The sequence below is a fragment of the Apus apus genome, chromosome 17 (genome assembly GCF_020740795.1).
Source record: "Apus apus isolate bApuApu2 chromosome 17, bApuApu2.pri.cur, whole genome shotgun sequence".
In the NCBI taxonomy this organism is placed as follows: Eukaryota; Metazoa; Chordata; class Aves; order Apodiformes; family Apodidae; genus Apus; species Apus apus.
In genome coordinates, this window is record NC_067298.1 from 7,749,724 (window position 1) to 7,774,833 (window position 25,110).

Below are 25,110 nucleotides of genomic sequence, written 5' to 3' on the forward strand. Positions count from 1 at the left end.
ATTCCCAACCAGGAAATAGTTACAATAAGATATAATAGGTACATTAGGAATAAGATATTTGCTTAAGTATCCTCAGCTGAGGAAGTTGTACGAAGAATTTCTGTCTCTGTGATTTTATATATATAAAGCTTATAATTGTAAGGATTCCGAATATTTGTATAAATTTAATTTTTACACAGATTAATAAAAAGCTAAAAGTAAAGTCTATTTGTGGCTTTTGGTGCCAGAGAGCCTGTTTGTCTGCATTTTTGGATGAGCAGTTTGTTGGTTTTTTTCCTAGTGTAAACTCATCTGTTGTCCAGACCTTTAGTTTGACTTTTTAAATTCATAAATCAAAGGTAACTTGAATTAATATTCAGGAGCAAAATGAACTGAGCAACATCCTTCTCTAAATCAGATTTTACAACATTTAGGGATTACCTTAACTGAATAAAAAGCTAACAGTTTCTAATTTCCTGTTTTCCATATATTATTTATGTATAAATTATATAAAATACTCTTCAGTAGTAATAAAGGATAACAAACTAGGCAGAAAAATAAAAATGAGCACTTACTTTGGGAACATGAACTGGATACTTGGATTAGAATCCATCTACAGGACGGGCCAACCCTGAATTGAGTGTGAATTCAGGCAATTATAGCAAAATGAAATAACTTCTCAGTAATGTACTTTTTTGTGTGGAAGTGATGGGGCAGATTCACAGCATCAGATGGATTTTTATAAAACCTTTTTATTTTATTAGATTTACAGTATTCATAGAATTCATTGTTTAGTTTATTAGGTAGATTATCTCTCTCCATAAATACCTGTTCTTTGAACACCATACACTTAAAAATTAGCAATGGAACCATCTAGCCATGAATACTAAAACGTAGCCCTAATGCCAACTGCAGTGTTTTGGGGTTCAATTTGTGCTACTTTCTTAGCTGGATTTGTAACTTTTCAATTACACTCTGTCACCTTCAGGAAGCCAAGGCAGCTGTAGAAGAGACAAGAGCCCTACGAAGCAGGATTCATCTTGCAGAAGCTGCTCAAAGGCAGGCTCGTGGAATGGAGATGGACTATGAAGAAGTAATTCGTCTGTTAGAAGCTGAAATTGTGGAGCTGAAGGCTCAGCTCACAGATCATTCTGGCCAAAATAAAGTAAGCAAAGCAGCTGCCTGTTGTAGTTACCATGGTTCCGTTGCTGTTGTCATGTATCTTGTTTTCATTTTCTTTTCATCTGCTTTTCTAAAGTAGGTCACTGTTTGTCTTGTGTTATTCAATAACTGGAATGATGCATAGTGAAGGGGATAATGTGAAGTGAATGAGACTTCCTTTATCCAGATATCTTTGGGCTGGAAAAATAGGAGCTAGATGCATATGTGGGTCATAGGTCCAAATGGCATATCTCAGGCATTGAAGCATGGAATAGTTTCTGGACTGCAGATATATTGTATTTAAAGACTATAAATATATTTATATGCGTTTGTTTTTATGTAAAAATGGCCTTCATGTTTATATTTCTGTTAGGAAAATAAGAATAATATAAAGTCCAGTGCTGTTCTTCAGTAAATTTAGGTTTAATCAAGATAGTAATTTACATGCTAACATTATACTGCCCAAAGAATTTATTCTTTTATTAAATTGAGCCTCATTTTTAAAACCACCTCATCTCCAGTGAGGCATTTCAAACCATGCTAAGGAATAAAATGTTTGAGGTACTTTTACATTTTTCCCCATAATTATGGGTCTGATTTCTACACAGTTTGAATAAGTGCAAACAGGCTGGCATTTGGGTGTTCAACTTGTTTTTCTCATGAAAAATGGATGTGCATATGCATTGCTGAAGAAAACCTACTGAAATGTTGCCTTATTTTATCTTGAGAATTAATTCAATATTACAAGATATTAAAAGTTAAAATCTGTTGTGCACAAGCTTGCAAAGAAGCAACACAGCAAGTGCATGTAGCTCCCAGGGAGGAATTCCTCTCATCTAACTGTCAGTGTGTGTGATGAGACAACTCACACCCTACACATATTTTCTGAACATCTGGGTGAGATGCCCCATCTCTTAGTTCTGGTATTTTTTGAAACAATGTTTGTTATCAAAGTTTTAAGAAATTCAGAGCATGTGGGTTGCTTTCTTAACTCTTGCTTTCTGAGATGCTAGCCCGAATTCCTGAAATTCAGAATGAGCACTTGAAAATCTGACTTGAGATTTGATTTTCTGCAGTCCTTACTCAAAAGTAGTAGCATCAAGTAGATACCAACACTATAATGTACTCTTTTTAGTATAAAAGCATGAGGTCCCTCTGAGACCTTGCCAGTTCCTGCTCCAGCAGTGGACAGTGAGATTACCAAAGAAAGGTGTTTTAATCAACAGGTTCTTTCCAATTCAGAGTGATCATGATTCTTCTGCTTTCTGCAGTGCATAGAAACAAATGTGTGTGCTCATTTGCTTCAAGTAAAGATAATATGAGGGGGTTGGTGGCTTTTATAGGAGTTTTCTAGTAGGTAGTGGGATTTCAGAAAAGATCACCTACAGTGGTGTAAAAGTGTCTTTTTAATGGTAGTGATATTTTCTTTAATTTTGGAGAGTGTTTTGGGCTGGGTGTCCCATAAGCAGACAGCTTAGCTAAACAAACATGCCCATGGGCCTTTGAGGGCCTTTCACAGCAACAGTGCCAGGGACTCAAGCTGAAACCTTGAGCCTCCAGAACCTGATCTAATGGGGCTCACATTCTCTGTAGCTGAAGTACAGAGGGGATGTGCAACACTGATCAATAGGTTATACAAGTGCATGTGGAGAAATCCTGGGGGGTAATTATGCCATAATTACCGTGTTGTTGGAAGGGGGTGCGGATGCAAACTAGTGGCCTGAGTTTCTTCATAGAGTGGCTATTTATGCCACCCTGCTGACAGATACTGTCAGATTGGTATTTTTGATCCATTCATGAATGTGTTAAAAATGTCTTAAGAATCAGCCCTGTTAGCTGTTGTTAGCTGCCAATTTTGATCTACTTTTATGTCATTTGCCAAAATCTGTTGCAGTTTGGGAGCTGTTTCACAACAGACCAGTCATACCTGCCCCAGGAGATCAGACATCCCTTTCAGTTCACAACCTGTATCTATGTGGGCCATGGCAAGAAAGTATTAAAGTAAAAGTCTTAAAATATCTTTCCTAGGATAACATCCAGGACTTGAGAAAAAGAGTTACAGTGCTGGACTGCCAGCTGAGGAAATCAGAATCAGCTCGGAAGACCTTTGAGGTTGCTACTGAGAAACTGCTACAGTTTGTAGAGGTAACTTTGCCTTTCATTTCTAGCAACATTGTAGTTGGAAAACTTTTGTGTTGATGCTTCTGAGGAATAAACATAATAAACTGACTATAAACTGGTTTGCAGACATCCTTTCATTGTTAGAAATGAAGATGGAGTTGAACTGTACAGATCTGTGGAGGAATTTACATTTTTTTGTTTTGCCATACACTAAAAAAATGAAAAGGATCAGACAAATTTTTTCACCTATTTTTTCTCACATAGAAAAGGATAAAAAGTAGTACTTGATAATATTTTGAAATTATGTAAATTTTTTTACAAAAATGTTGTTATGATATTTATTTCTTTTAAAGGGCCTAAATATTTTGGTTTTCACATTTACACTTCTAGTTGAGAGAGATGAGACTCTTTAATTACAAATCAAATCACCCACACTCAAATAGAACACTGAATGATAAAGTATTAACTTTCTGTCTGTCTTGATTTATAAACTGTTAACTTCTTGACTATGGCCAACAGGTTGTGCATGAAATACTTTCAGATAACTCTGCTTCCTCGACAGTTTTAAGGTAATGGCACAGTTAGTAATATTGAGATGGCAATATTCATATTGAAACACTTGACTCTTGTTTCAAAGTCTTCAAAAACTGTCTTGCAGCTATTTTTCCCCTATATTTTTTGCTTTATGTTTCTGTGTGTCATTTTATTGGAGGAGGTGGAATGGCATGAATTATAAATTAGGCTTTCAGGATACAGCTTCATTGAAAACTTCAAGATTAAATTAAAACAGTTAGTAATTAAATAGCTATGGTTGTCTGGGATGTTTTCTTAAAGTAATTACAATGTGCTAAGGATTATTTAAAATTGCAAGGATCCTTAACAGTGGGCTATAATTTTTTTTTAATTATTATTATTATTTTTTTTGTAAGATTTGCCCAAGCAATTTTCCATCATAATTAATCCAGGAGCATATAAATTAATCGATAATGTGTATATCCATTTAAGTTTTATTGCTTTTCTTGTTTAAAAAGATACCTAGGAATATTCAAAAAGGTTTAGAGCAGCCATTGATCCTTCAGAACATCAGCATGACTTTGCCTAAATGTCCCAGCTAGTGTTTCGTTCATGTTTATGTAATAGTGAAGTTGGTTGGTCTCTGTCCTGCCATTTTTCAGTAAAGCTCTCAAGGAAATAAAATCTATTTAAGTGAAGTTAGCTGGAACTTTATTTCAAAAAAATCTGCAGGATCAAACCAGCTATTGTATTGTTGATGTCTGTGTTCTCTTGTGCTAATTCTGGTTAATTAAATGCAGTTCCCATTGGCACTGCACAAGAATGATGCATGTTTTATGAAATTCATAGGCGTTATTTTTGTATATGGATTGAAGTATAAAACACAAAGCTAAAGTGACAAACTGACTCACTAGTAGTGTAGCAGGTAAGAATTAGGTCCCATAAAGCACTGTCCCTTCTTAAATGCTAATATGAAAATTACTTTTAAGTAGATGACTTTCCTGACACCCACTGAGTTTTTGACACTAGATTTTGAGATATGAATGTTATTTGAATTGAGCTGTCCCAATGCCTTTATTGTACGGTCAGAACTGCTTCTGAAGCAGACTCGATTTGGTAGTTTCCATCTTTTTGTTCATACCACAAAACCAAAAGCAATCTAGAAACACAAGTTACTTTATTTAAAATTACCATTTATTTATAATCTTACAAATAAGCATGACATTTTGTTCTCAGTGACAGAAGAACAACATTGTCTACTAAAGCACTTCTTGCACGGTTGGGAAGGATTGGACCAACTGCCACAACAGCTCTTGCAGCAGAAGCCAGAGACCTTGCCAAGTCTGTCCGTGCCATTTTGGAAGTAGATTGTGAGTGAGTTTGTGTGTCATTGTGTGCATGTCTGCATATAAACACACTTAGAGATACTTCCATTCTTCCATCAGATGTTATGGCTGTAGCATCTTGCTTGCAATTAGGGGTAGCATGTTTCATTAGTGACCCTGTTGGGGTTTTTTTTCCAAATGTGGAAGAAGGGTCCTGAGTAGGAGTTCTGTTTGGGTAGGGCTAGGACTGTGCTATGGGTAAGGGGTCCAGAGTCCAGTGTCTTTCAGGATGGTGGAAAACCTGCAAACGCAGGAAAAGGGCTCTTGCTGATAAGGGTATTTTGGTTCTGTTATCAGCACTCAACACTCTTCCAAAACCAATATACTGTGTAGTTCAAGATCACCTTGATCTAAACATTAGGAGGAAGAAGTCAAAAGCAACCATCACATGGGATTCTAGAGACTTGGGTTTACTTGTCTCAAAAGACATCATCTGAAACTCATTCAATGAGAAGATTTCTACAAATCTTTAAAAAATCAGAGCATTATTGTTAAGGATTTTGCTTGAGGAAGCAAATCCAGAGCTTTTAAATCTGGTATCAATTCATCAGCAAAGAAGGTAGATATTTTTAATTTAAAATGGGATGTGAACTGCCAGACCAATGGTTGGTAGCACTGGAGGACAGTGCAGGTTCAATAGTGCAGCAGAGGAGTTCAGTATGCAGCTTCATCAAGCCATAATTAGAATATAAAGCTATTCCAGAATACATTTTTTCCTAGTAAACTTAAAGCAGAAAATTAATGCCAAAATGAGGAATCTGAAGATTTCCAGAATCATGTAAAACTATCAGAATTTCCTGCCTTTTTTCCTGCTCTATTTTTGTACCGGAATATTTACAAAATGTTATTCTGCTGAATTTACATGAACATATGTCAAGTAGTGTCTTAATGAAGATTTTACTGCTATAGGGAAGGAATGTAGCCTGCAGTTTCATTTGGAGATACATGTATGTCCTCAGGTCTTTGCCAGCAGTGTGTTCCCATTAGTTACAATTACCCCACTTCCTGACCAGTTGCTGTAATAAACCACATGCAGTTGGAAATCTGAGAAGCAGCTGTGGTTTATTATACAATTCCTAGTATAGATCATAAAAATGATTGTATATTTTGGTCATTTTTGCCTATAGTTGAGCAGACATGTCAGTTCTAATCCAGTTTCACAAATCCAATGATTTGTGAAAATAAAACAAATGGCCTGACACATTACAGGAGTTTTTTGAAAGCTGATGAATTATGATTGACAGTAATTGTATCAAACATTTTAATATCCTTTTTATTATGTTCAGGAATTAATTTAGAAAGGGGCTGAATAAATATATTTGTTGAGGAAAAGTTTCAAGATGTGAAAAATGTCTTATTTGACATTTATTATGCAATATATTTATGACATCACTCTATGGAGAGAAGAAAGCGAAATAAGAAGATAAAAAAGTTGTTCAGAAGTGTTGAGAATATTAGAATTAGAGTGACTGGAGGAGGTGAAAAGAATAGCAGTGGCCAGGAGAGGAGATAATTGGTTTTCCCCCAGTGGCAATGGTAGAGTTGTCACATTGAGTTGTTTCTATCACACTACACAGGAAACAGTGCAAGGAAAACTTTAAGTTCTAAATGCAACTGAGTCTTAACGTGCAGTTGTGTCAAACATGAGGGGTAGGATAGATGTTAGAAAGCTCTGGAGCCGTAGCAGGGATCCATTTTGTGAACCCAAGAGTTAAAAATAGCTCTGCAGAGAAGGATTTAAAGATTGAACATCACCCTTCTTGAGTTCATTCTGATTTGGAGAGTATTACAGATAGATTTGGGCTCTGATGAGCTTGTGTATGAGATTAAAGCTTTAAAGCTCACTCTTTAAAAAAAAAAAAAATAGTAGTTAAGGCAGAGTAACTATTTAGTAGCATTCTGGCTGCAGTCCTTTATGCCACATTCTCACAGAATGTTTCCCATGTGGTCTTCAGTTTTCTTGCAGGTGAGCTGTCATAAATGTGTGTCATGTGTATAGCATCTCAAATATCAGACATCAAAGAAAAAAGTGCAATAGACATTACCTTTTTTCCAGAAAGATGTCCTCAACCTAATAATTTGTCAATTATTTCTTAGAGAATTGGAAAGCATATTTTGGAGGTTGCTAAGTGGATAAAAAACATATAGCTGGGCAACCACCATGGTATGTTTTACCTTATAAATAGATCTTTCAGTATTTGCTTCCATTTGTACAATATGAAGTAAAGAAGCCCTACCCAAAATACCTTTTTGGTTCACTTACAATACACATGAAGCAAACCTAGGTGCAAAGGCAAGGTTGAGGAGTGTTCTTCCAAAAGAGAGCTGCTTCTCTTGTTAAAGATCATCCTTGACAACCAGGTCAAAATGACCTATTTATGAATTAGCCACACAAACTGTCTTCTTCCTCTGTAATAGCATGACATTTTGCCTCAGGAAACAAGCTTAAAGAAGTTCAGAGTATTCCAGAAAATCTCCAAGTACATATAGCCCTGTGATAATGCTGCAGATCAGTTTTCAGCTTTGTAGGTTGAATGTTAGCTGCGTGGAGTCAGTTTGGGGATTCTTCAAGTGAGATCTCTGTTTAAAACAAAAAACCAGGTCATTTTCTGGAGCTTACAACTACAAAATCCAGAAATGCAAATAAGAAAGTAATAAACAGAATAATCAAGCTCATCCCTTGAAAACACTCATCCTTCATCTTCGGGGAAGACTGTAAGCTATTTTTAGAAGCCAAGTCTTGAGAGGCCTTTCTGCTTTGTAGAATACAAGCATCTCCTGAAGACATAAAGAAAATTACTTTCATCATACAAAGGATAATGCCTCTGTGAAAGAAATGTAACATTTAAAAGTAGTTGCTGGCTGCACTTAGGAGTCCACATGGTGCAAATTGTGGTAAAAAATAATCTAGAAAGCATTTTCTTCTTTTCAATTACAAAATTAGAAAAGAAATAGGTTTGGTACTGATAATGGCCAAAATCTGATTAACCCAGGAACATACTTAGCTCTTCATAAAGTAGCAGGCAATTGGCATTTTGAAATGTGCACTGGAATAGTGCAGCTTTCAAGCGTTTTCACTGCTAATTTCCTCACTCTGCCTCTGAAATTTCTCTCCACAAATACAGTCTTCCTTTTGTTGATATAATCCCAGTCATCAGTATCCACCAAGTGCTGTGGGGTCTGCTTCTCTGCTCAACAGGAACTCAAGCACTGCATCTTAAACCATCTTTTCCCAACATGTTCCTGGGATCTGACGCATGGCAGTCATGCTGAAGTGCAAATGATCTCCAAATTAACCTAGATTCCAAAAATCCTGCTTACCTTGCTGATACTCAGCTTGCCAGTCACAGTAGTGACTATGCACTTGTTTCCGAAGATCCTCCAGGCAGAAGTTGAGTTGCCCAGTTTTTGTGTTAATTTTCCTTGTATGCTGACTACTTATAAAAAGAAAGCAATGGCAACTTCTAGTGGTCTGCATCTGTTAGTGCTTGTTCTCTTGATAGTTCAGTTGCTTTTGGTTTTTGGACCACAAAGACCTACATGTCAGACATTAAAAGCTGAAATATGGAATCTCTCAGCTTAATTTTTCTTTAAAATTAATGATCAATAGCCAAAACCATTCCATATTTAGCCAGGTATAGTTGTCCCTTCCCATTCTTTTGACAGTGTGAGTGGAACAAAATTTTAAGTCTTCTCAAATAACAATTTTGCTACTCAAAAAGCTCTAATCGTGTTAAGTATTCCTATTACTTCTATTTATTTGCCGTGACCCTGGTGTGTTTGCTTATTACAACAGAATTAATGTCATATACATTCTTGCTATTTTGTTCTTGAAATTAAAGTTACAACAGTGTTATAATTCTGTACAGATAACTGGCTGTAGTTCATCAGGAGAGTTCTGAAAAGCTGGCGTGCAGGTGTAGGCTGTTCCTCTCTACTTGCCCCTGCCCCCTGGTTTATGTCTTTGTATCAACTTCCAGATGTAATTGTAACATAGACAGGCATACCCTGGCTAACTTGGCTGTTGTTAATTATACTAGTGATGTTAAAGATGCATTTGCAGAGACTTATTATCAAGAGACGAGTCCTCTGTTGACTCCAAGAATATTTCTGGTTGCTATGTTTGCTGAAACTCATGCTGTTATGTCTTTTTATATTTTTAGTATCAGAAAGAGAAAATTATTTCCTGCAAGATCATCTTTGTGGGGATAATTCAGCATTGGGAGGGTAGCATCCCTTTAATATTTTTTCAGCTAATGAACTAGAAATGTACATTTTCTTCCTTACTAGAAGAGCTGCTTGGGAAGCAGCATAATGGTAACTAAAGAGATAACTCTGTGTATTCATTGTTCTGGCAAGGCCATAAATATTTCAGTGAATTACTTAAATCAGAAATAGAAGAGACCTATTAAATTATACAATTTATATCCTGAATGCATCTGTACAGCTCCCTTTTTTAATAGCTTTTGGCTAGCAAAGGAATCAGCACGATGTGCTTCAAAGATAAAGAGGTTATGTTTGTCAAATAACATTTTCTGAGAGTACCTCCCTTAGAAAATACTAATTTGGTGAAATTAAACTGCATTATTCCTTCAAAACTTCCAGTGGTATTTAAGAGCCGAGGAGATGTGGTGCTGAGGGACATGGGTTAGTGGTGGACTTGGCAGTGCTGGGGTAATGGTTGGACTTCATGAGCTTGAAGACCTTTTCCCCTTTTCCATCTAAAATGGTTCTGTTCTATTCTAACAGCAACATCTAAAGAGGTGATTTTTCCCAAAAGAGAATTTATCAATTCTTTTATCCATTGGAAAATTTCACTGCTTTTCTAGACTCTGAAAGTTGAAGAATTTTCCCACAAAACAGAAATACTTAATGGGAGGGTAATTTCATTTCTGTAGAAAGAAAAAATATGGGGCTGTTAAACAAATATTTTACTGTTGAATCTTACCTAAGTTGGCATTTAAATAAATATGTATATATATCCCAGAATCACACTGGTATTTCTGGAATATGACCTGCTCATCAGTACAGGATCATGCTGAATATTGAGCTCACGGGGACTGCTGTATTTTGCCACAAAGTATTGGCACTGTATCCTCATGTGGCATCATGGCATTATACCAGATGGTGTCAGCTTCTCAAGGACAATGCTCCAAAATCCTTTTTTCCTCACAGAAGAACAGAAGTAGTTGTGCCTGGTGCATGTCTTCCTGGCATACACTGAGTTCTGAAGGCAACATGAGACATAAAACCTCTTCCTAATGTAACAGAAGCATCTCCCAGTTGGTCTTGAATTTGGAAGTTAGTTACCCGTTGGTTTGTTTGCTCAGTTTCATCTTGTAAAGACAACAGAGGGTGAGATAAGATAGAGCAAGACAGGAGCTTCAGGCTGCTGCTGAATGCATCACTTGGTTTAGTCTCTGTGGGGCAGTGGTTTTCTGGTTTCCAGCTCTGCCCAGCAGGGAACTTTATAGGCACTTGGAGCAGTTGCCTTCCAGTTCAACATGAGCTCTGGACTGGGGATTCCTGCTATCAACCACATGCTGTCAGTGAGTGACACTTTGCAGAATCAGCAGCTACTACACAAACCCATAGTTTATCCAAAAATTAAATTTAAGGTCGTGAGAAATTTTAATATTATTTTTAATTAAATTGCAGTCTACCTGTATTTCTTTACTGATGGACAAACTTTGCTAGTGCAACACAGAAATAGAATTTGGGAATTAAAATTAAACTTAGTAATTTTCCTTTTACATCTTGGATGATGGAAACTGAGAATAACCCTGGACATAGTTGTAGTTATTCCAGTACATAACATCAAATGCATATGAGGAGAGAAGTGGATCTCTTTGGTCTTGTAATGTAGACATGATTGAATTTTTGCTTCATTTTGAAAATGAGAATGCTTCATTAAAAAATCTGTAGTTTATCAGCAACTCTTTACACTGCAAATCAGATCACAAGGAGAAGCCCAAAGGTGAACAACTTATGCACTTTCAGAAAAATTAAAATTCAGAATTGCATAACAGGCAAAATGGTTTCTATAATCCTCAGGAAAAAAAAAAAAATCCAAGTATGTTTAATACAGTTTTACTAGGACACAGTCTGGAATTTAAAAGCTTATTCTACATAACTGTTTACTGCAGCAAGACTTTGAATTTTCTGCAGTCATTTAAATTTCCAATTTTGCCTGCATGGGAAATAAGAATGAAGAGTTGTAATTTTGATAGTGTTCAAGAGCTGTAATTCCATAAGGAAAACCTATCCAATGATTTTTAAAATGTTTCATTGCAACAGAAAGGAAGAGTTCCACCTGAGAAATGTAACAGTGTACAGTTTTTTAAAAACTATATCCAATTTAAATTAAAATGAGTGTGCATGGATATTAAGTTAAAAATGTAGCACTAGACCTGTGAGACAAGTCCATTCTTGAGTTTGTAAACCTAATGTGATCTGCTTTATTTCTGTTATTTGTACACCTTAATTAAAACTATTATCCCCATTTTAAGGAGGAACTTGAGCCATGAAGCAGCTAATTTGCTCATTCCTTGTGGAGGGGGAAAAAGGAAAGTTTTAAAAGAAGTCTCCTGAATGAAACAGGGTTTTTTTCTGCGTAAGTGTCAATAGGAACTTCTGAAAGCAGCTGGGTAGTAACCTACTACTATTATAATCTATGACAATATAGATAATATTTCTCTCCATTCTTAGATAACTGCCAAGTTTGTTAGTGATTTATAAAAATAGTTTGTTTCTGTTTTGTCATTGCTGTTTGTTACATGTATGCAGTACTTCTTCATGGAACAAAAATGTCAGTTGGTGCCTTGACTGGAACAGTGTCAAGTAGCATCTTTACACTGTCTTAGTGTCTTACCCTCTTAAAGGCTTCATTAGGACAGGAGAAGGATTAATGAGGAAGCACAGACAGCACAAGACAGTGCAGGCTCTGTTGAAGTTTTCTGAAAAACTTTTACTTGTTTTGGTGTCTGGACTTTTTGTTTGTTGTTTTTTTTTTTTGTAATTGCTGTCTTTTAGTACTGTATGTTGGATGCTGGATTTCAGTGCTGTGCACTTGATCTAAATTAAATTTTTAATGCAAGGTTATCCACATATTTCCAAGTAATTTAGAATTATAGCTGTGGTGTCCAAGCTGTAGTTTGTCAGTAGCCACTGAACCACAAAACTCTTACAACTGATTTACAGCTTGTCTATAGAAACTTAGCACTTTTTCAGTCTTTTCAATTACAAGAGTTATTATAAGAATTTTCTGAACATTGGTAGTGATGCCTGACTCAAAAAATTGAGACCACTGAGCTATTGCGTTGTTACTGCTGAAACACCAATACTTAAGTGCCTGGAATGTTACATAAATAAGTCCAGTGAAGCCAAATCAAATTTCATTAGTTTATTAAGAAGATAGTAGACAGCAAAAAAACCAAACAAACAACTCTTTCAGTTTCACCTTTGGCTGTGTTTTTGTTGTGGGTTTTTTTGTTTGTTTTCAGTATTATTGGTGTGTGAGTTCAGGTGCTTCAGGTGATGTCTGGGCCTTCCTGTACTTCCAGAGCATTGGTTCTGATGAACCAAAGGCTGGCTAGACAAACCCCACTTGCTTTTTTTTCCCAGTTGATCGTTCTACTTTGGGGTAGTACTCTGCTTTTGTCTTTATTGAATTACATGCTATTTATTTCAAATATTTGATCCAGTTAGTGAAGCTCTTACAAAATTCTAATCCTATTTTCCAATGACATTTCAAGAAATATCCATTTATAAATGGGATTTAAATCCTGAATTATCCCTGAACTCTCCTTACTTGGACTAAAACCACACTTTCTTGAATGTGAGTGAGGGATGACACTGTGTCCACTTAATTGGCCTTACTTGTGGGTATTCTTACTGGACCTGGAACTTAGACACCACTGGTTTAATTTGATGTCTGAGAATCAGAACGTTCCAGTAATTCTGTCCAAGCAGAGAGGCTAGATACAAGGTGACACTGCTAAGGAGGGAATAATTGTATAGCCTGATCAAATAAAAATAATATTTAAAATATCAATTATTAACAAGTTGCTAGCTAATTTATTGGCAATTGAACATGTATGTTATTCCCAATGTTTCACAGCAAGGAAAAAGACAATTCAGTGTTTAAAGCCTGTCTTCAGGACAATTATTTAATGTGACCTAGATTCCAGAACTCTGTTGTTGCTGCTAGAAAAGCAATTTATTCCCTTTCCATTCACTTACCTTTAATGAGAAAAGATCAGTCAGCTTTTGAATAGGCACTGTCTGTACTGACTTTCAATCAAAACATTTTAATAATGAAAAACAAGTAAGTTATATTATTATACCATAAAGTGCAGATGAGTTAACAAGATTAGTGCATCTCGTTAGATTCATTTCCAGCACCTCTGAAGGAAGACTTCATTAAAAACCAGTCCTTTAGAAGTCTGTGAACACATTTAGTTCATACTGTGACCCTACTATGAAAAAGTTAATTGACTTTGTGCCTCTCCCCAGAGAAGTTGTTCTTGCTTTTGGCAACTCTGGAGGCTGAAGTGAAAACTCTACAGAATCAACAATTTTCCTGGATGGTAAATACTTCCTAAATTGTCTCTTTACTAATTTCTGTTTACATATTGTTTAGTATTTGAGTGTATTAATCCTTAATTATAATACAATGTTTTGACATAAGAGAGGCAAGAGATTTTGTAGCATGGAGATGCAAATTGCTCACAGCCAGAGGAAATACATGGGTGGGACAGGAGTTGAGCCTTGTGGTCCCAATCCCAGCTCAGGGTCAGACTGAGGGCTGACACCCCACTCTGGATTTGCAGGCACAGGCTGGACATGGAGGCTGGGAATGGGATGAGGTGGGGAACCCCAAGTCTCTCTGGGGGTGTCTCTGCATGTCAGGCAGGGAGCAACTGCCTCACTGTGTCAGGCACTGAAAAATAACGTAACAGGTACAACATGGAGCTAAGCCAAAGGAGCTGTGTGTAGCTTTGAAGGCACAGACAGAATTAAAGATGAGGTAATTTTCAGTGGCTTCTCAACTCTGGGCATCCAGAGAGAGCTGGATTAAAGCTGGGGGAGAATGATCAGACCTTTGTTTCGAATGTCAACGTACGCTAAAGCTATCAGTGCTCATCTTGTCAGAGAGGGCTGGTGTGCTTTTCTGTCAGCTCCTTCAGTTGTCACATTTTGTCACTTTTTTTTTTTAGTAGGTAGGAGTGAGAAGCTGAGGGCTAGCAGAGTTACTGAGACATGTATGGTGCACAAGTGTGGTAATTTAAATGGAGAGAAGTACAGAGAAAGTTGATTGCCAAGAAGGATACAGGAAGCTTTCTGAACATATATTTTAAGGAGAATTTGCAAGAGGAAAAAGAATTGCTTGGTGCTTTTGAAGGAGACCTAAATGAGGTACAAAATGTGCATTTGTCTCACACTAGATCTATTATCTCGTGCCATAAAGCATATATATCATTAACTGGGAGTTGAGGATGAAGATTTCGCCTTGCATTACTGATTGCTACAGGTGTTATGTTTGAATAAAGTACCCTAGCTGTACAATTAAGGTAAAATAATATATGCTAATGTAGGCACATGGTGGACTCTTTTTTTTTTCCCCCCTTCAGATTTATAGTAAGAAGGGAAAGGTATCTCTCCTGGTTTCTAAGAACTTTTGACATTGTTTTTAAAATATGCTGGCTTTAGAGTAATCTCTTCCTGTAAATAAACCCCTCTTTTATTAATGTGTAGCTCCAGTGGGTTTGGTCACCAGCTAAATGAGAATCTTGTGTTAATGTATTTTTAAAATTCTTGCTCCAAACGGGAAGAGTTTTCCTTTGGTCTGTACTTTATGTGAATTGAGCTCAGCAGAGAGTAGTTCTGTGTCTCTCCCTTGTAGCTGGGTCATGGCAGCCCCCTGTGCAGTTAAATTTCATCATCAGTGCAAAAAAGTAAGATATTGCTTAGCAAGAAAGGCATATCATGTCATACGATTGCTTTTTAAATCTCAGACAATTTCTGATCAATTCTAATTTTAGACAGTCATTTTAATTTGTTACCAATGAATGCTTTCTAATTAAACTTATATTTAACAGTCACATGCGTCAGTGAGCAGTGTGAGGTGACAGTGATGGAAGTGGGTGGATAGCACAATAGATGGTGACAACAGGAGTTGATCCAGTAAGGAAAGGAGATGCCAGATGAATTCCGGAACGAGGAGTAGTCAGAGGAGCAAGAGAGTAAGGAAAGAGAGGAGAAGAGAAATGGTTTAGAGCTGGGCCATACAGTGAAGTATTCCAGACTATTTCTAATTACCTAGTGCTGGTGGTGAGTGCCCTTTGTGCAGAGGGTGGTATTTCTGGCATAAGAATATAGTATTCCAGATCCTTTTTAATCAGCTGGAAGTGGATCGTACCAATTCAAAGCAAGAATGTTCTCCAGAGTATACTTACTTTTATGAATTTAACTTTTTTTAGCCTCTATTTGTGTAGAATTTCCCACTTATGGACCATTTCTCTTATTTTATAATTATGTCTTTCCTATCTTCTCTTCAGCACTTTGAGAGTCCTAGATATAAACAAAATTAATTACAAATTAACTTATGCAAGTAATGTGATATGGGATGTGAAAAGGTATTGTAAGCCAGATGTGATACATATTGATTGTAGTATGAACATACTGAAATAACAAACTTATGTTTTTCAATGTAACTAATCAAAGAACTCCTTTTTTTTTTTCCTGAAAGGTGATTACATTACAAAATAATTATTAGTAGTACCTTGGATTCCTTTCATGTCAGCATTTCAAGGAATGCCATTTTTCTTTGGCTTTTTGTATGCTTAAAGGCATTCCCAGCTTCACCTCAGGAGTTGGTGTAGATCCTGTGACTGTAGATAGTGGCACCAATCTTCTGTTTTACCCTTGGGCTAAAAAGAGGATTTATCCAAAAGTCAGTGTTGTTTTTTGTTGGTTGCTGTTGGCTGATTTCCGTTCCCTGTTCTCCAAAAAGTCTGTATCTTCTCCAGTGTGCCTTAGAAGAGCAGCTTCTGCTGGTGAAGCAGAAGCTCAGTTCTTAATTTGCTGCACTCTTTCCATTCCCCTTAAAAAGCAGAATATTTCATAGTAATGCTGTTGTGAAGGATGTACTGCAAATTCCAGTGACTTCTGCCATTTCTGCATAATTGGTTGTACACATTTGATTGCCATCAGCTAAGCTGAACTATTTCATTGCCCTGCAAAGTGTTTTGTGCTTATATTGTACTTTCACTGCTAACCTTCTGCATGGATAAAAATGAGTGTCGGCCAGCCTGTTTGCTTCTCATTTTAAATTGCCTGGATGCTAAAGTACCTAGAACATTATTTCAAAGGAAAACATTAGTCTTTATTTGAAAAATATGTAGTTTTGTTTTTTTGTATTTGGTATTTCCAACATTCCGTTTCTGAAAAGGCACATTTTTAAAGTAATGTTTCAGGGAGATAATCCTTCATCCATCTTGAAGACAAATAGCACCGACCTCATTGCTTGGGTAGCTCTCATTTCTGAAGAACGGAAGTCCATATCTGGGTAGAGTTTGCTCTGAATGTGGATTTTCTTGTTTGTTAGCTAGGAGACCAGTATGTACAGTAATACCTCATCACATGTGCTGCTTGGAGGTCATTCTTATTTCCTTAAATTAGTCAGCTGATTGGTCATAGTTCATATGTTACACTTCCTATTGTATCCATACTGTGACCAAGTTATTCCCAGACAAGTATTAGAAGAAAAACTTCTATAACAGTTTGTAATTTCAAAATTACCATGAAGATCTTCAAGTTGCCCACATAACCCTTCAGCATGAGAAGCGAACTATTTTAGAACTCTCATTCTAAGTTGTATCTTGATACAAATTAATTGTTTTCACATAAGAGGAGTTTGCCAACATGGATTGATCAATATCTTACAATGAATAGGGAGTGGAAAAACACAAAGTCATCTTGCACCATGTCCTGAAGATCCCAAGTAAGAAAAATATTTTTTCTAAAGCATGGTTTCTAGGAACAAGACTGAAGGGAAACAAACCAATCTGCCAACCATACTCCAAATTAGCATAAATTTCAGTTGCTAGTATTTCCCAGATGTCTCCACTTGAAAACTACTTACTCCATCTTTGTTCTATTAAATCATCAACAACAAAAGAAAAAGAACAATTTCTTTAAAATGAAATTTGGTATGTGAAAGAAAGGAATGGAATGTCCCCTTAGCAGAGTATTATTCATAAAATGAAACACATTTGTTTGTGGGAAGAGCACTTGAAATGGTCTAAAGAACAAAGTGGCACACAAGCAAATCCCAGAAGTGCACAGTCCCTTCTGAAAGCTGTTCCTCTGAACCGGAATTTTTATAGTTAATTCACAAGTAATCAGTAAAATGCAGTTCATATTATTGACAATGTGAACAAATAAAGGCTCATTTAATGCCTGCACTGAGCTCAACAAGCAAGGCTGGGTATTTCTCCACAGATTTTTGCTTTGGCTGTGTCAAATTCCAAAACTCACACAGGAGTTCCTCTGCTGGTCACATCATATGATACCTCAAGTCTTATATCTGGGTTATTCCTGTATTCCAGCAGCACTTGGGAGTCCAAGACCAGGTAACTTAGAAACAGCAAGTGGGATCTTCAGCTTTCCATCCTCTTTGCATTGCCTAGATAGATCAAAGAGAAGAGCCAAAAGCATTTGGGATCTTAATTAATTTTGCATTATTGTTGAGGCCACATGAGGAATGTTTAAGTGTTGATCCGAGCTGAATTGGTGGATATTGAAAAGAGACCAGAATTCAAACCTCATTTATCGAGTGATGGAGAAAACTGTTTTAATGTCCTTCAGCAAATCTTGTCTATGAGAAACATTTTTAGCATATAATTCCTATTTCTTAAAAAAACTTCATTTTTTAGAATCTAATATTAAATATAAGCAAATTATAAGAGATAAAGGGTAGTTCTGAGCTAGCTTATACTCTCCTAAAAAAAACCCTGTAACTGGAAAAGTCAAGCTAGGTAAAGCAATATGTGAAAAAGCCATCCTTATTTCTGTTGTTGGACAAAGAATGTGTTCATTGTGGAACTAAATCCTTGTACTACATGGCTTTTGATTTGTAGTTAGATATTACATCCCTAAAGCTTGATACTTCATATTAATTCCAGATGAGATGGTTTAATGATGCAGCCACAAGATCATTTAGCCCTGACAGGAAATGAATTGTAGCCAGACACCCTTTTTATGCAGCATGATAAAGCTGTGAACACTGCTGGAAAGAAGTTCATGGTTCATGAACTAGATTTTAGGGTGAGATTCCCACCTCAGGCAGGCAGCTATCCCTAAGGAGTCTTTTAAACTCATCAGTAATGTTTGTGTTACAATTCTAACTATAATTTCTGGATCTCTCATTTGTTTTGAGTCATTTTTTCAGAAGATAAGAAAAATAAAACATTTTTGGGCTGCAGTATTTAGATATTAGGGAAATAACTATCAGGTTATCTGTCACTTCATGCAAGTTTATAATTTGGGCTGATGCTTGTCTTTATACTTTCTGCAACCAACCAAACATCAGTGCTGCTGCATTTCCTTTCTCCTGGTAACCCAAGGAAGTGAGAAAGATTGATGAGATCCACACTATATCAAGTGTCAGGAAAATGTTGCTTGCCCTAGGGTTTCATTTCCTTTCTGCTTTATGTAACATGAGTGGTGGTTATCCCAGCAGGCATCTTGCAGCTGAGGAGGCAAGTGGCCACCAGGGATCCTGCCCTGCTGCTCCAGGACCCGCTGCAACTGCAGTGCTACACACACAGCAGCAAGAGATTGTTGGTTTGGGGTTTTTTCTGTAACTCTTATAGAGTTACGGAAATATCTTTTGCATTAACCCTAATTTAATGCATATTCTCAGAACAAAATAATGGTAGGTTATCATGTATTTTGGCTCATGTGCCCTCTGTCAGGAGGCTCTTTATTCTATTTGGGCAAAGGGGGCTTTGGACTGTATCCGTTTCTTTTGCATGTGTAAATACTTTTGCAGTTTTACCATTTCTTTACCTTGCAAGCTATAAATAATCACAAATATTTGAATAGCAACAGGCCCTGTATTTTCTGCTGCAAAGAAGTAATTTTTAAATAATGAAAAATCTGTAAATTTTTTAAGATGATATATGCAGACAGCTGCAGCCATGATATATATTATTTATGAAGTTGCATCAAAGTCTGTAGCAATTCACTGAAGAAATTATAAATATGTAGGAAACTAAGACTGACAGAGTTTTTATAGGCTGAACTTCGTATTTTTCAGACTATATTTCTGACTGATTGAGCTCCTTTACCTGCCGTTTACTCCAGGTGCAAGCTTAGCAGTCTTTCAAAGCAAGTCCTAGGACAGGCAGCAAATCTGACCCTGGAGGGTGTGAAAAAATAGAGCACTAGGAAGAAGATCAACTTATGAATGATTCATGGAGAGAGAGCTTGGAGGAGTGAAGGCCACATCTAGGGAAATAGGATGCAAAACATGAGAGCTTCCTGGCTGCCATGGGAAATATCAAGGAATTTAAGTACACATCTAACAGTGGAGGAAAGGTAATAAAGGAAAGGGAATAAAGGTAACAGCAGTGAAAAACTAGTGGAGAAAGAGTAAAAATGTGGAAAATAAAGACATTTTTAAACCTACAGATGTAGGAGAAACTTTGAGGCATAGAGTATAGAATTCAATGCACGTAAAGTCAAAAAGCTGTGGAGACATTTTCAGAGTCTCATTTATAAATGACAAATGTATTAATTGTTTCTGAAAACCATAGTCTTTCATGGTTAAGAAAATAATACACAGCATGAGTTGTTACTGCAACCTACATGTTGTTCTTCATTTAGAAGGGGAAAAAAAAGAAATAATTTTAGTCAAATTACTAGTGAAAGAAGTGTAACTATCACTAATGAACCAAACAGGTGATGTAGGGATCCACATTGAGCACAGAGCAGATGCTGAGGGTTTTATTCATATTTGAGCAAATCCATTGTCATATATTTTGGGTATGCATGTTGCTTGCAGGAATGAGGAAAGGCAAAGGCAGATGGAAGCAATTAAAGGATCAGTCCTACTACCATTTGAATCATTAGAAAATATCCATGTTGAATAAAGGTCCCATCTTTTATAGGAGAGAAAGGAAGAACTAGTGATCATGTCTAGCATATTTGTAACTTAAAACATTCTTTTCTTCCTTCCTTCATAAGATTTAGAGCTTGAAATCTGTGACACAGCAACTGCCTTGTATTTTAAGGCAAGTAGCTGTGGATTATTCTCTCTCAAAGGTAGTAGGTGGCACGTTTTGAGGAACAGATTGTATATATGCTAAATTGAAAATGGAAGCCTGAGATAAGTGAGTAATACAGAGTAAAGGTGAAAGAAAAAAAAATATTCCACTGTGCTTTTTGCTTTTTAAGCCATGCCCAACAGTAGTGGTGCTGGCCTGCAGTTCCAATTCTCAAATTCCTGAGTTCTGGGGTTTTGGTAGACTTACTGGTTGCTCTTCACTTGGTGCCTACAGGTATAATTCTCAAATGGTTTGTACCTGTTTCACTGTGCCAAGTCATGATTCACTAGATGTAATGAACTCAGTTGATCTTTGAGAACTGGTTATTCCTTTCCAGATTTTTTAAGCAGGACCACACTAGAGACAAAGGTGGGATGATGGGAGGAGAGAAAAGAACCTTTTAAGAAAGAAATACTGAAAAAATGTGTGTGCACTTAGGGCATGCCTTGGGATGAAGCAGCTTTCAAAGAACACATGGTGCGTGCCGTCCAGCACATTTCCCAAAGAAAAGTTTCAGATCTAAAGCAGGCTCACAGATGGTTCTAATGAGCTGGGCTTGGAGATGTACTGTGACTTGAACAAAAATAGTTTAACTCCTAAGACACTAACATTTCGAGATGACTTTCAAGCTCGAGCACTTGCAGAACAATTTTTCATGCCGTTTTAATTTTATACGTATTTAGTCCCCCTGAAAGGGAGGACCTTGCACTTGCCTTTATATACATTAGGGTACTTTTCAAACTCTACAAACACTTGGTTTTGAAAAAATAGTAATTAAAAAGAACAGAAAGAAGTGCAAGTAATAAAAATACCATCAAATGGTTCCCTAGCCTTGTGGCACAGAAAATATGTATTAAATAATATTCCTTATATTATTATATATTACAAAACCAGCACAAATTAATTCATAATCTTTTTATTACATGGTTTGAAACTACAGCATTCTGACGTACGCCATTTCAAAACTGTATGTTCTTAGAGTCAGCTAAGCTTTGAGAGACATCTTAATTCTTTATTTCCTCTTAGGTCTGCCTTATGGATGGGAAGAAGCTTATACAGCAGATGGAATCAAATACTTCATCAAGTGAGTAGTTCTGGGGGAAAATGGGTTAGAGTTGAAATAAAAGCACATCAAGCTAAACACACTTTTAAACCTAGAATTAATGGGAAAATTAGTAATAGAACAAAAGCTCTCATGTTTTATAGATACCTTTATTATCGTCATCAGTTCTTCTCTGGTTGTTTGTGGCTTCACTGTCCAGAGGGCCCCAGGGGGCTTAGGGACAAATCCAGCTGCAATTCAGCTGAGTTGTGTCTCTCAGTCCTTCAGATGTCTTTGAATCCCCTAGCCTGCAATGTTGAGAAGTTCTGCAGCTCCATGTTCAACCCTATAACGGAACCTGGAGATAAAAAATTTCATCCCTTACATAGTTTACAGGTATATCTATTTTTTTAAATGTCCTTATGTTTTGGAGGAGTGGAAGAATTCTTAGAATTCATTCTTCATAGCTGGCTGGCTAGAAAGACTTCTGTTAACTAGTAGTGAATTTCACTGACCTGTTTTCAGGGTAGACATTGCAACAGGGAGCAGTTACCATGCATCCTCACAAAAAATTACAGAAAAATATGTTTGTATCAGGAGTTACTTGTGATTTTTTTAGAAGATATTGAAAACAAATTACTTTTTAAACCCTCTCCAAAGACTAGAATTAAGGTGACATTGATAAGATGGTACAATAACACAGTGTCTAAAGCATAAAGAAACCCTCTACAAAAGCTTTAAAAGCAGTAAGATTTAATCATCTGGGGAAAAGAAACCAACAGCTAAACCAAAGCACTAAGCTTGGGCCGTTGTTACTTCCTTTTTTACTTTCCTTGACTGTAAAATTTCCTTAGTGATCATATTTCTGAAAGTCTAGAAGAAAAAAAATCAGTGCAAATTCATTATTTATATAAAATGAAAAAAAAAATCTTGTGTTTTTTTTAACCAGAGCCAAAGTACAGTTTATATCCTGTTCATGTCTTGCAGATAGAGAACAGAAAGCTTTTGTACAAAGACCTGCTTGATAAAAGCCATAGGAATTTGTTGTATAGTCCAGGAAAGATGATTTTTTTTCAAGTGTATTCTGTGATTATGGAGGAAAAAAAGCATGAAAAAGTAGTAGCTCATGTTGTATGTCCCAGAAGCTTCAGGAAGTGAATCAGACAGTATGCTGTTATTTTCCAGAACAGAGTGAAATTTAATTCATATAATAGGTATTTTATCATTTCTCCAGAAGACTGAAACAAATGGTGAAAAATATGATTCACCTCTATTCCATATATATCGTGGATCACTGCTTAATTAATAGCTGGTTATTCTAGCAGCTGAAATTTGCATATTATTTAATTCGTATATGTGCCAGGAAGACAGTATTTTGCAGGTGAACTTCCACAGGCCCCTAAAAGACAGAAAGGGCAGCAAATAAATCTTTGCAGTGAGATAAAATTACTTTAATTAACACTTGTAGAAGTCACGTAAATAGCACTGAAGGTTGTGTACCAGCTAGTCAAGAAAAGCAGAAACTTTTTGCTGTTGTTATTTTTGTTTTTTTCCTTGATTCACTGCCTTGAGATAGATGCATTAGTGCAGACATGAGAGTTTTTTCTGCAGAGATTTCCAAACACACTGTGATAGTGCATTCCAGCTCTAATAAGGGCAGCTTTCTTTTCAAACAGCTGTAGGTTACTATATAAGATTTCTTTTAAAAAACTGTAGAAAAATAACTTAGGAAATGGAAGTGAATTAAAAGCCAATTTCATAGCAATGGAAATAAATAGAAGAGCAACTATTAAAAGAGAGCACTGTTCCCTTGGTCTCCCTCTGTTGATACAGGGAGCCATTTTGGGACAGTTGGAAAGGTGAGGTAGCTTCTGGGTCTGTCCTGGGTAAAACACCTGTAATACTCACAATTTATACCTTTATCATTGGAAAGTGAGCTTGAAAATACTATTATCTAGCTATAATAGAAAATAAAATTTAGCAGCAGAACAGAATAAATCTCTCACCCTTGAAATATATTCCCTCTTTTTTTTGTTTTTTTTTTTTTTTCCTGCCTGCATTACTGTGCTTCTCACACAAGTGCTTCTCTTGATGACTCAGCAGAAAGCCAGATTTGCTGAATCTGTGCAAGAACTTTCTTTTAAGTCCTGCGCCTGGATGCTGAGCTATTGCAGGTGTGACAATAAGATGCATATTAGCATCAGTAGCATTGCAGCTGGTCTGGGTGGTGGAAGCCTAATTTGTAGAAATCATCAGATGTTTTACATGTTCCCCCCGCTTGCTGAAACTACAGATCTGAACTGAGTAGTTCCCATGCTTTTCATGGGAACTTTTTTTTCCTGAAAAGCTTTTTCAGGAATTTTTACCTATCTGATCTTTGATTGTTAATGACTCATTAATGTTCGTCCCTCTTCTTAATGTGTTTCTAGCATTGCAAGTGGTAGTGCTCCAGGGTTTTCATCGTTGTTGCCTTCTCCAAGAGTTCTGCGTGTCAGTGTTTATGGGGCAGGCAAGGAAAATCTATCCATTGAAAATCTGTCTCCAATTGCAGAGAAGGGTATGAAATCACCCCTTGTGACCACTGCCAAAAATCTTCAGTGCTTCTGAATGGACCCACCGCACTGAAATGGTGCTAAGAGCTCTCACTGCAGTTCATTGGAGTGGAATTAACTGAGCATTGCAATAAGACACCCTGATCATTAATTTTAACTATTTCCCCTTTTTGTTTTCATCACTGTTTCCAAATGCCTTTGCAGAGCATAAGCTGGGCTTTCTGCATGCTTGAAAATTCATACCTCTTACTACCCCTTGTAATGTGTATGAAGTCAGTCTGAGCAAGTTAACTCTTTAGAGCAAGCAGCAAGGGTTACGTAAGTCCCTTATTTCTAACACTGAATGGTAGAGAATTCAAGATGGAAATTCTACCCAACATTGAAAATATCCTTTTCTAGGAGGAACTTAGCTTGAGGTGCATCTTATCAGTTGATTCTTTTCAGTGGGATTTAATCTAATGGTTTAAATGGGGATTAGCAGAATAGTTGATACTTTACAGCCCTGGTACTAATAGTGTAACCTTGTTCACTCCAGTTGTGAATTTCAATCCTTTCATTCTTTGGTGTTTAGAATAGCCAAAGCCATGAATGGCTTGAGTATTTCAGTGCTAGCCTACTTCCATCTATCCAAAGAGACAGAAAACCATGTTATAATTCCCACAGTTAAACTGATCTTATATGTGAATTGTCAGTGTTCATATTATGCAGTTGGGCTGCAGAGAAGCTGCAATAGCTCTCTTTAAATCCACAGCAGTTTTACAATATACCAAGGACAATCAAGTATAATTTTAATTAGTAGTTGCCTTCAGTTCCAATGGGCTTTATTGGGCCATCAAGGAGCTGAGTCCATAAATCTATGTGTTATAAATCTAATGCGGTAAACACCCCAGAATGGAATCTTAATAGCACATAAGCTTGAGACAGCTTGCTGTGAAATTTCCATAAATATCTCTGAAGGGGGTGTAGCAATATGAAGTGCATGAGAAATCAGAGTTTAAAAGAAGCAAACCAGCTAGCTTGTGTTA

General features: G+C 36.6%; 1 protein-coding gene across 4 annotated transcripts in view; it reads left to right on the forward strand.

The window, feature by feature from the left end:
• STXBP4 (syntaxin binding protein 4) overlaps positions 1-25,110 on the forward strand; it is a 64,362-nt gene that overhangs the window by 29,437 nt on the left and 9,815 nt on the right. For 3 of the 4 annotated variants that reach the window (XM_051635206.1, XM_051635209.1, XM_051635208.1), the window contains 5 exons: positions 968-1,144; positions 3,169-3,285; positions 3,781-3,830; positions 5,011-5,144; positions 21,518-21,575. In XM_051635206.1, the coding sequence (XP_051491166.1) occupies positions 968-1,144; positions 3,169-3,285; positions 3,781-3,830; positions 5,011-5,144; positions 21,518-21,575 (536 nt within the window). Of the gene's footprint in view, positions 1-967; positions 1,145-3,168; positions 3,286-3,780; positions 3,831-5,010; positions 5,145-21,517; positions 21,576-25,110 lie in introns of those variants that run through there. The other variant, XM_051635210.1, reaches the window with a different exon arrangement.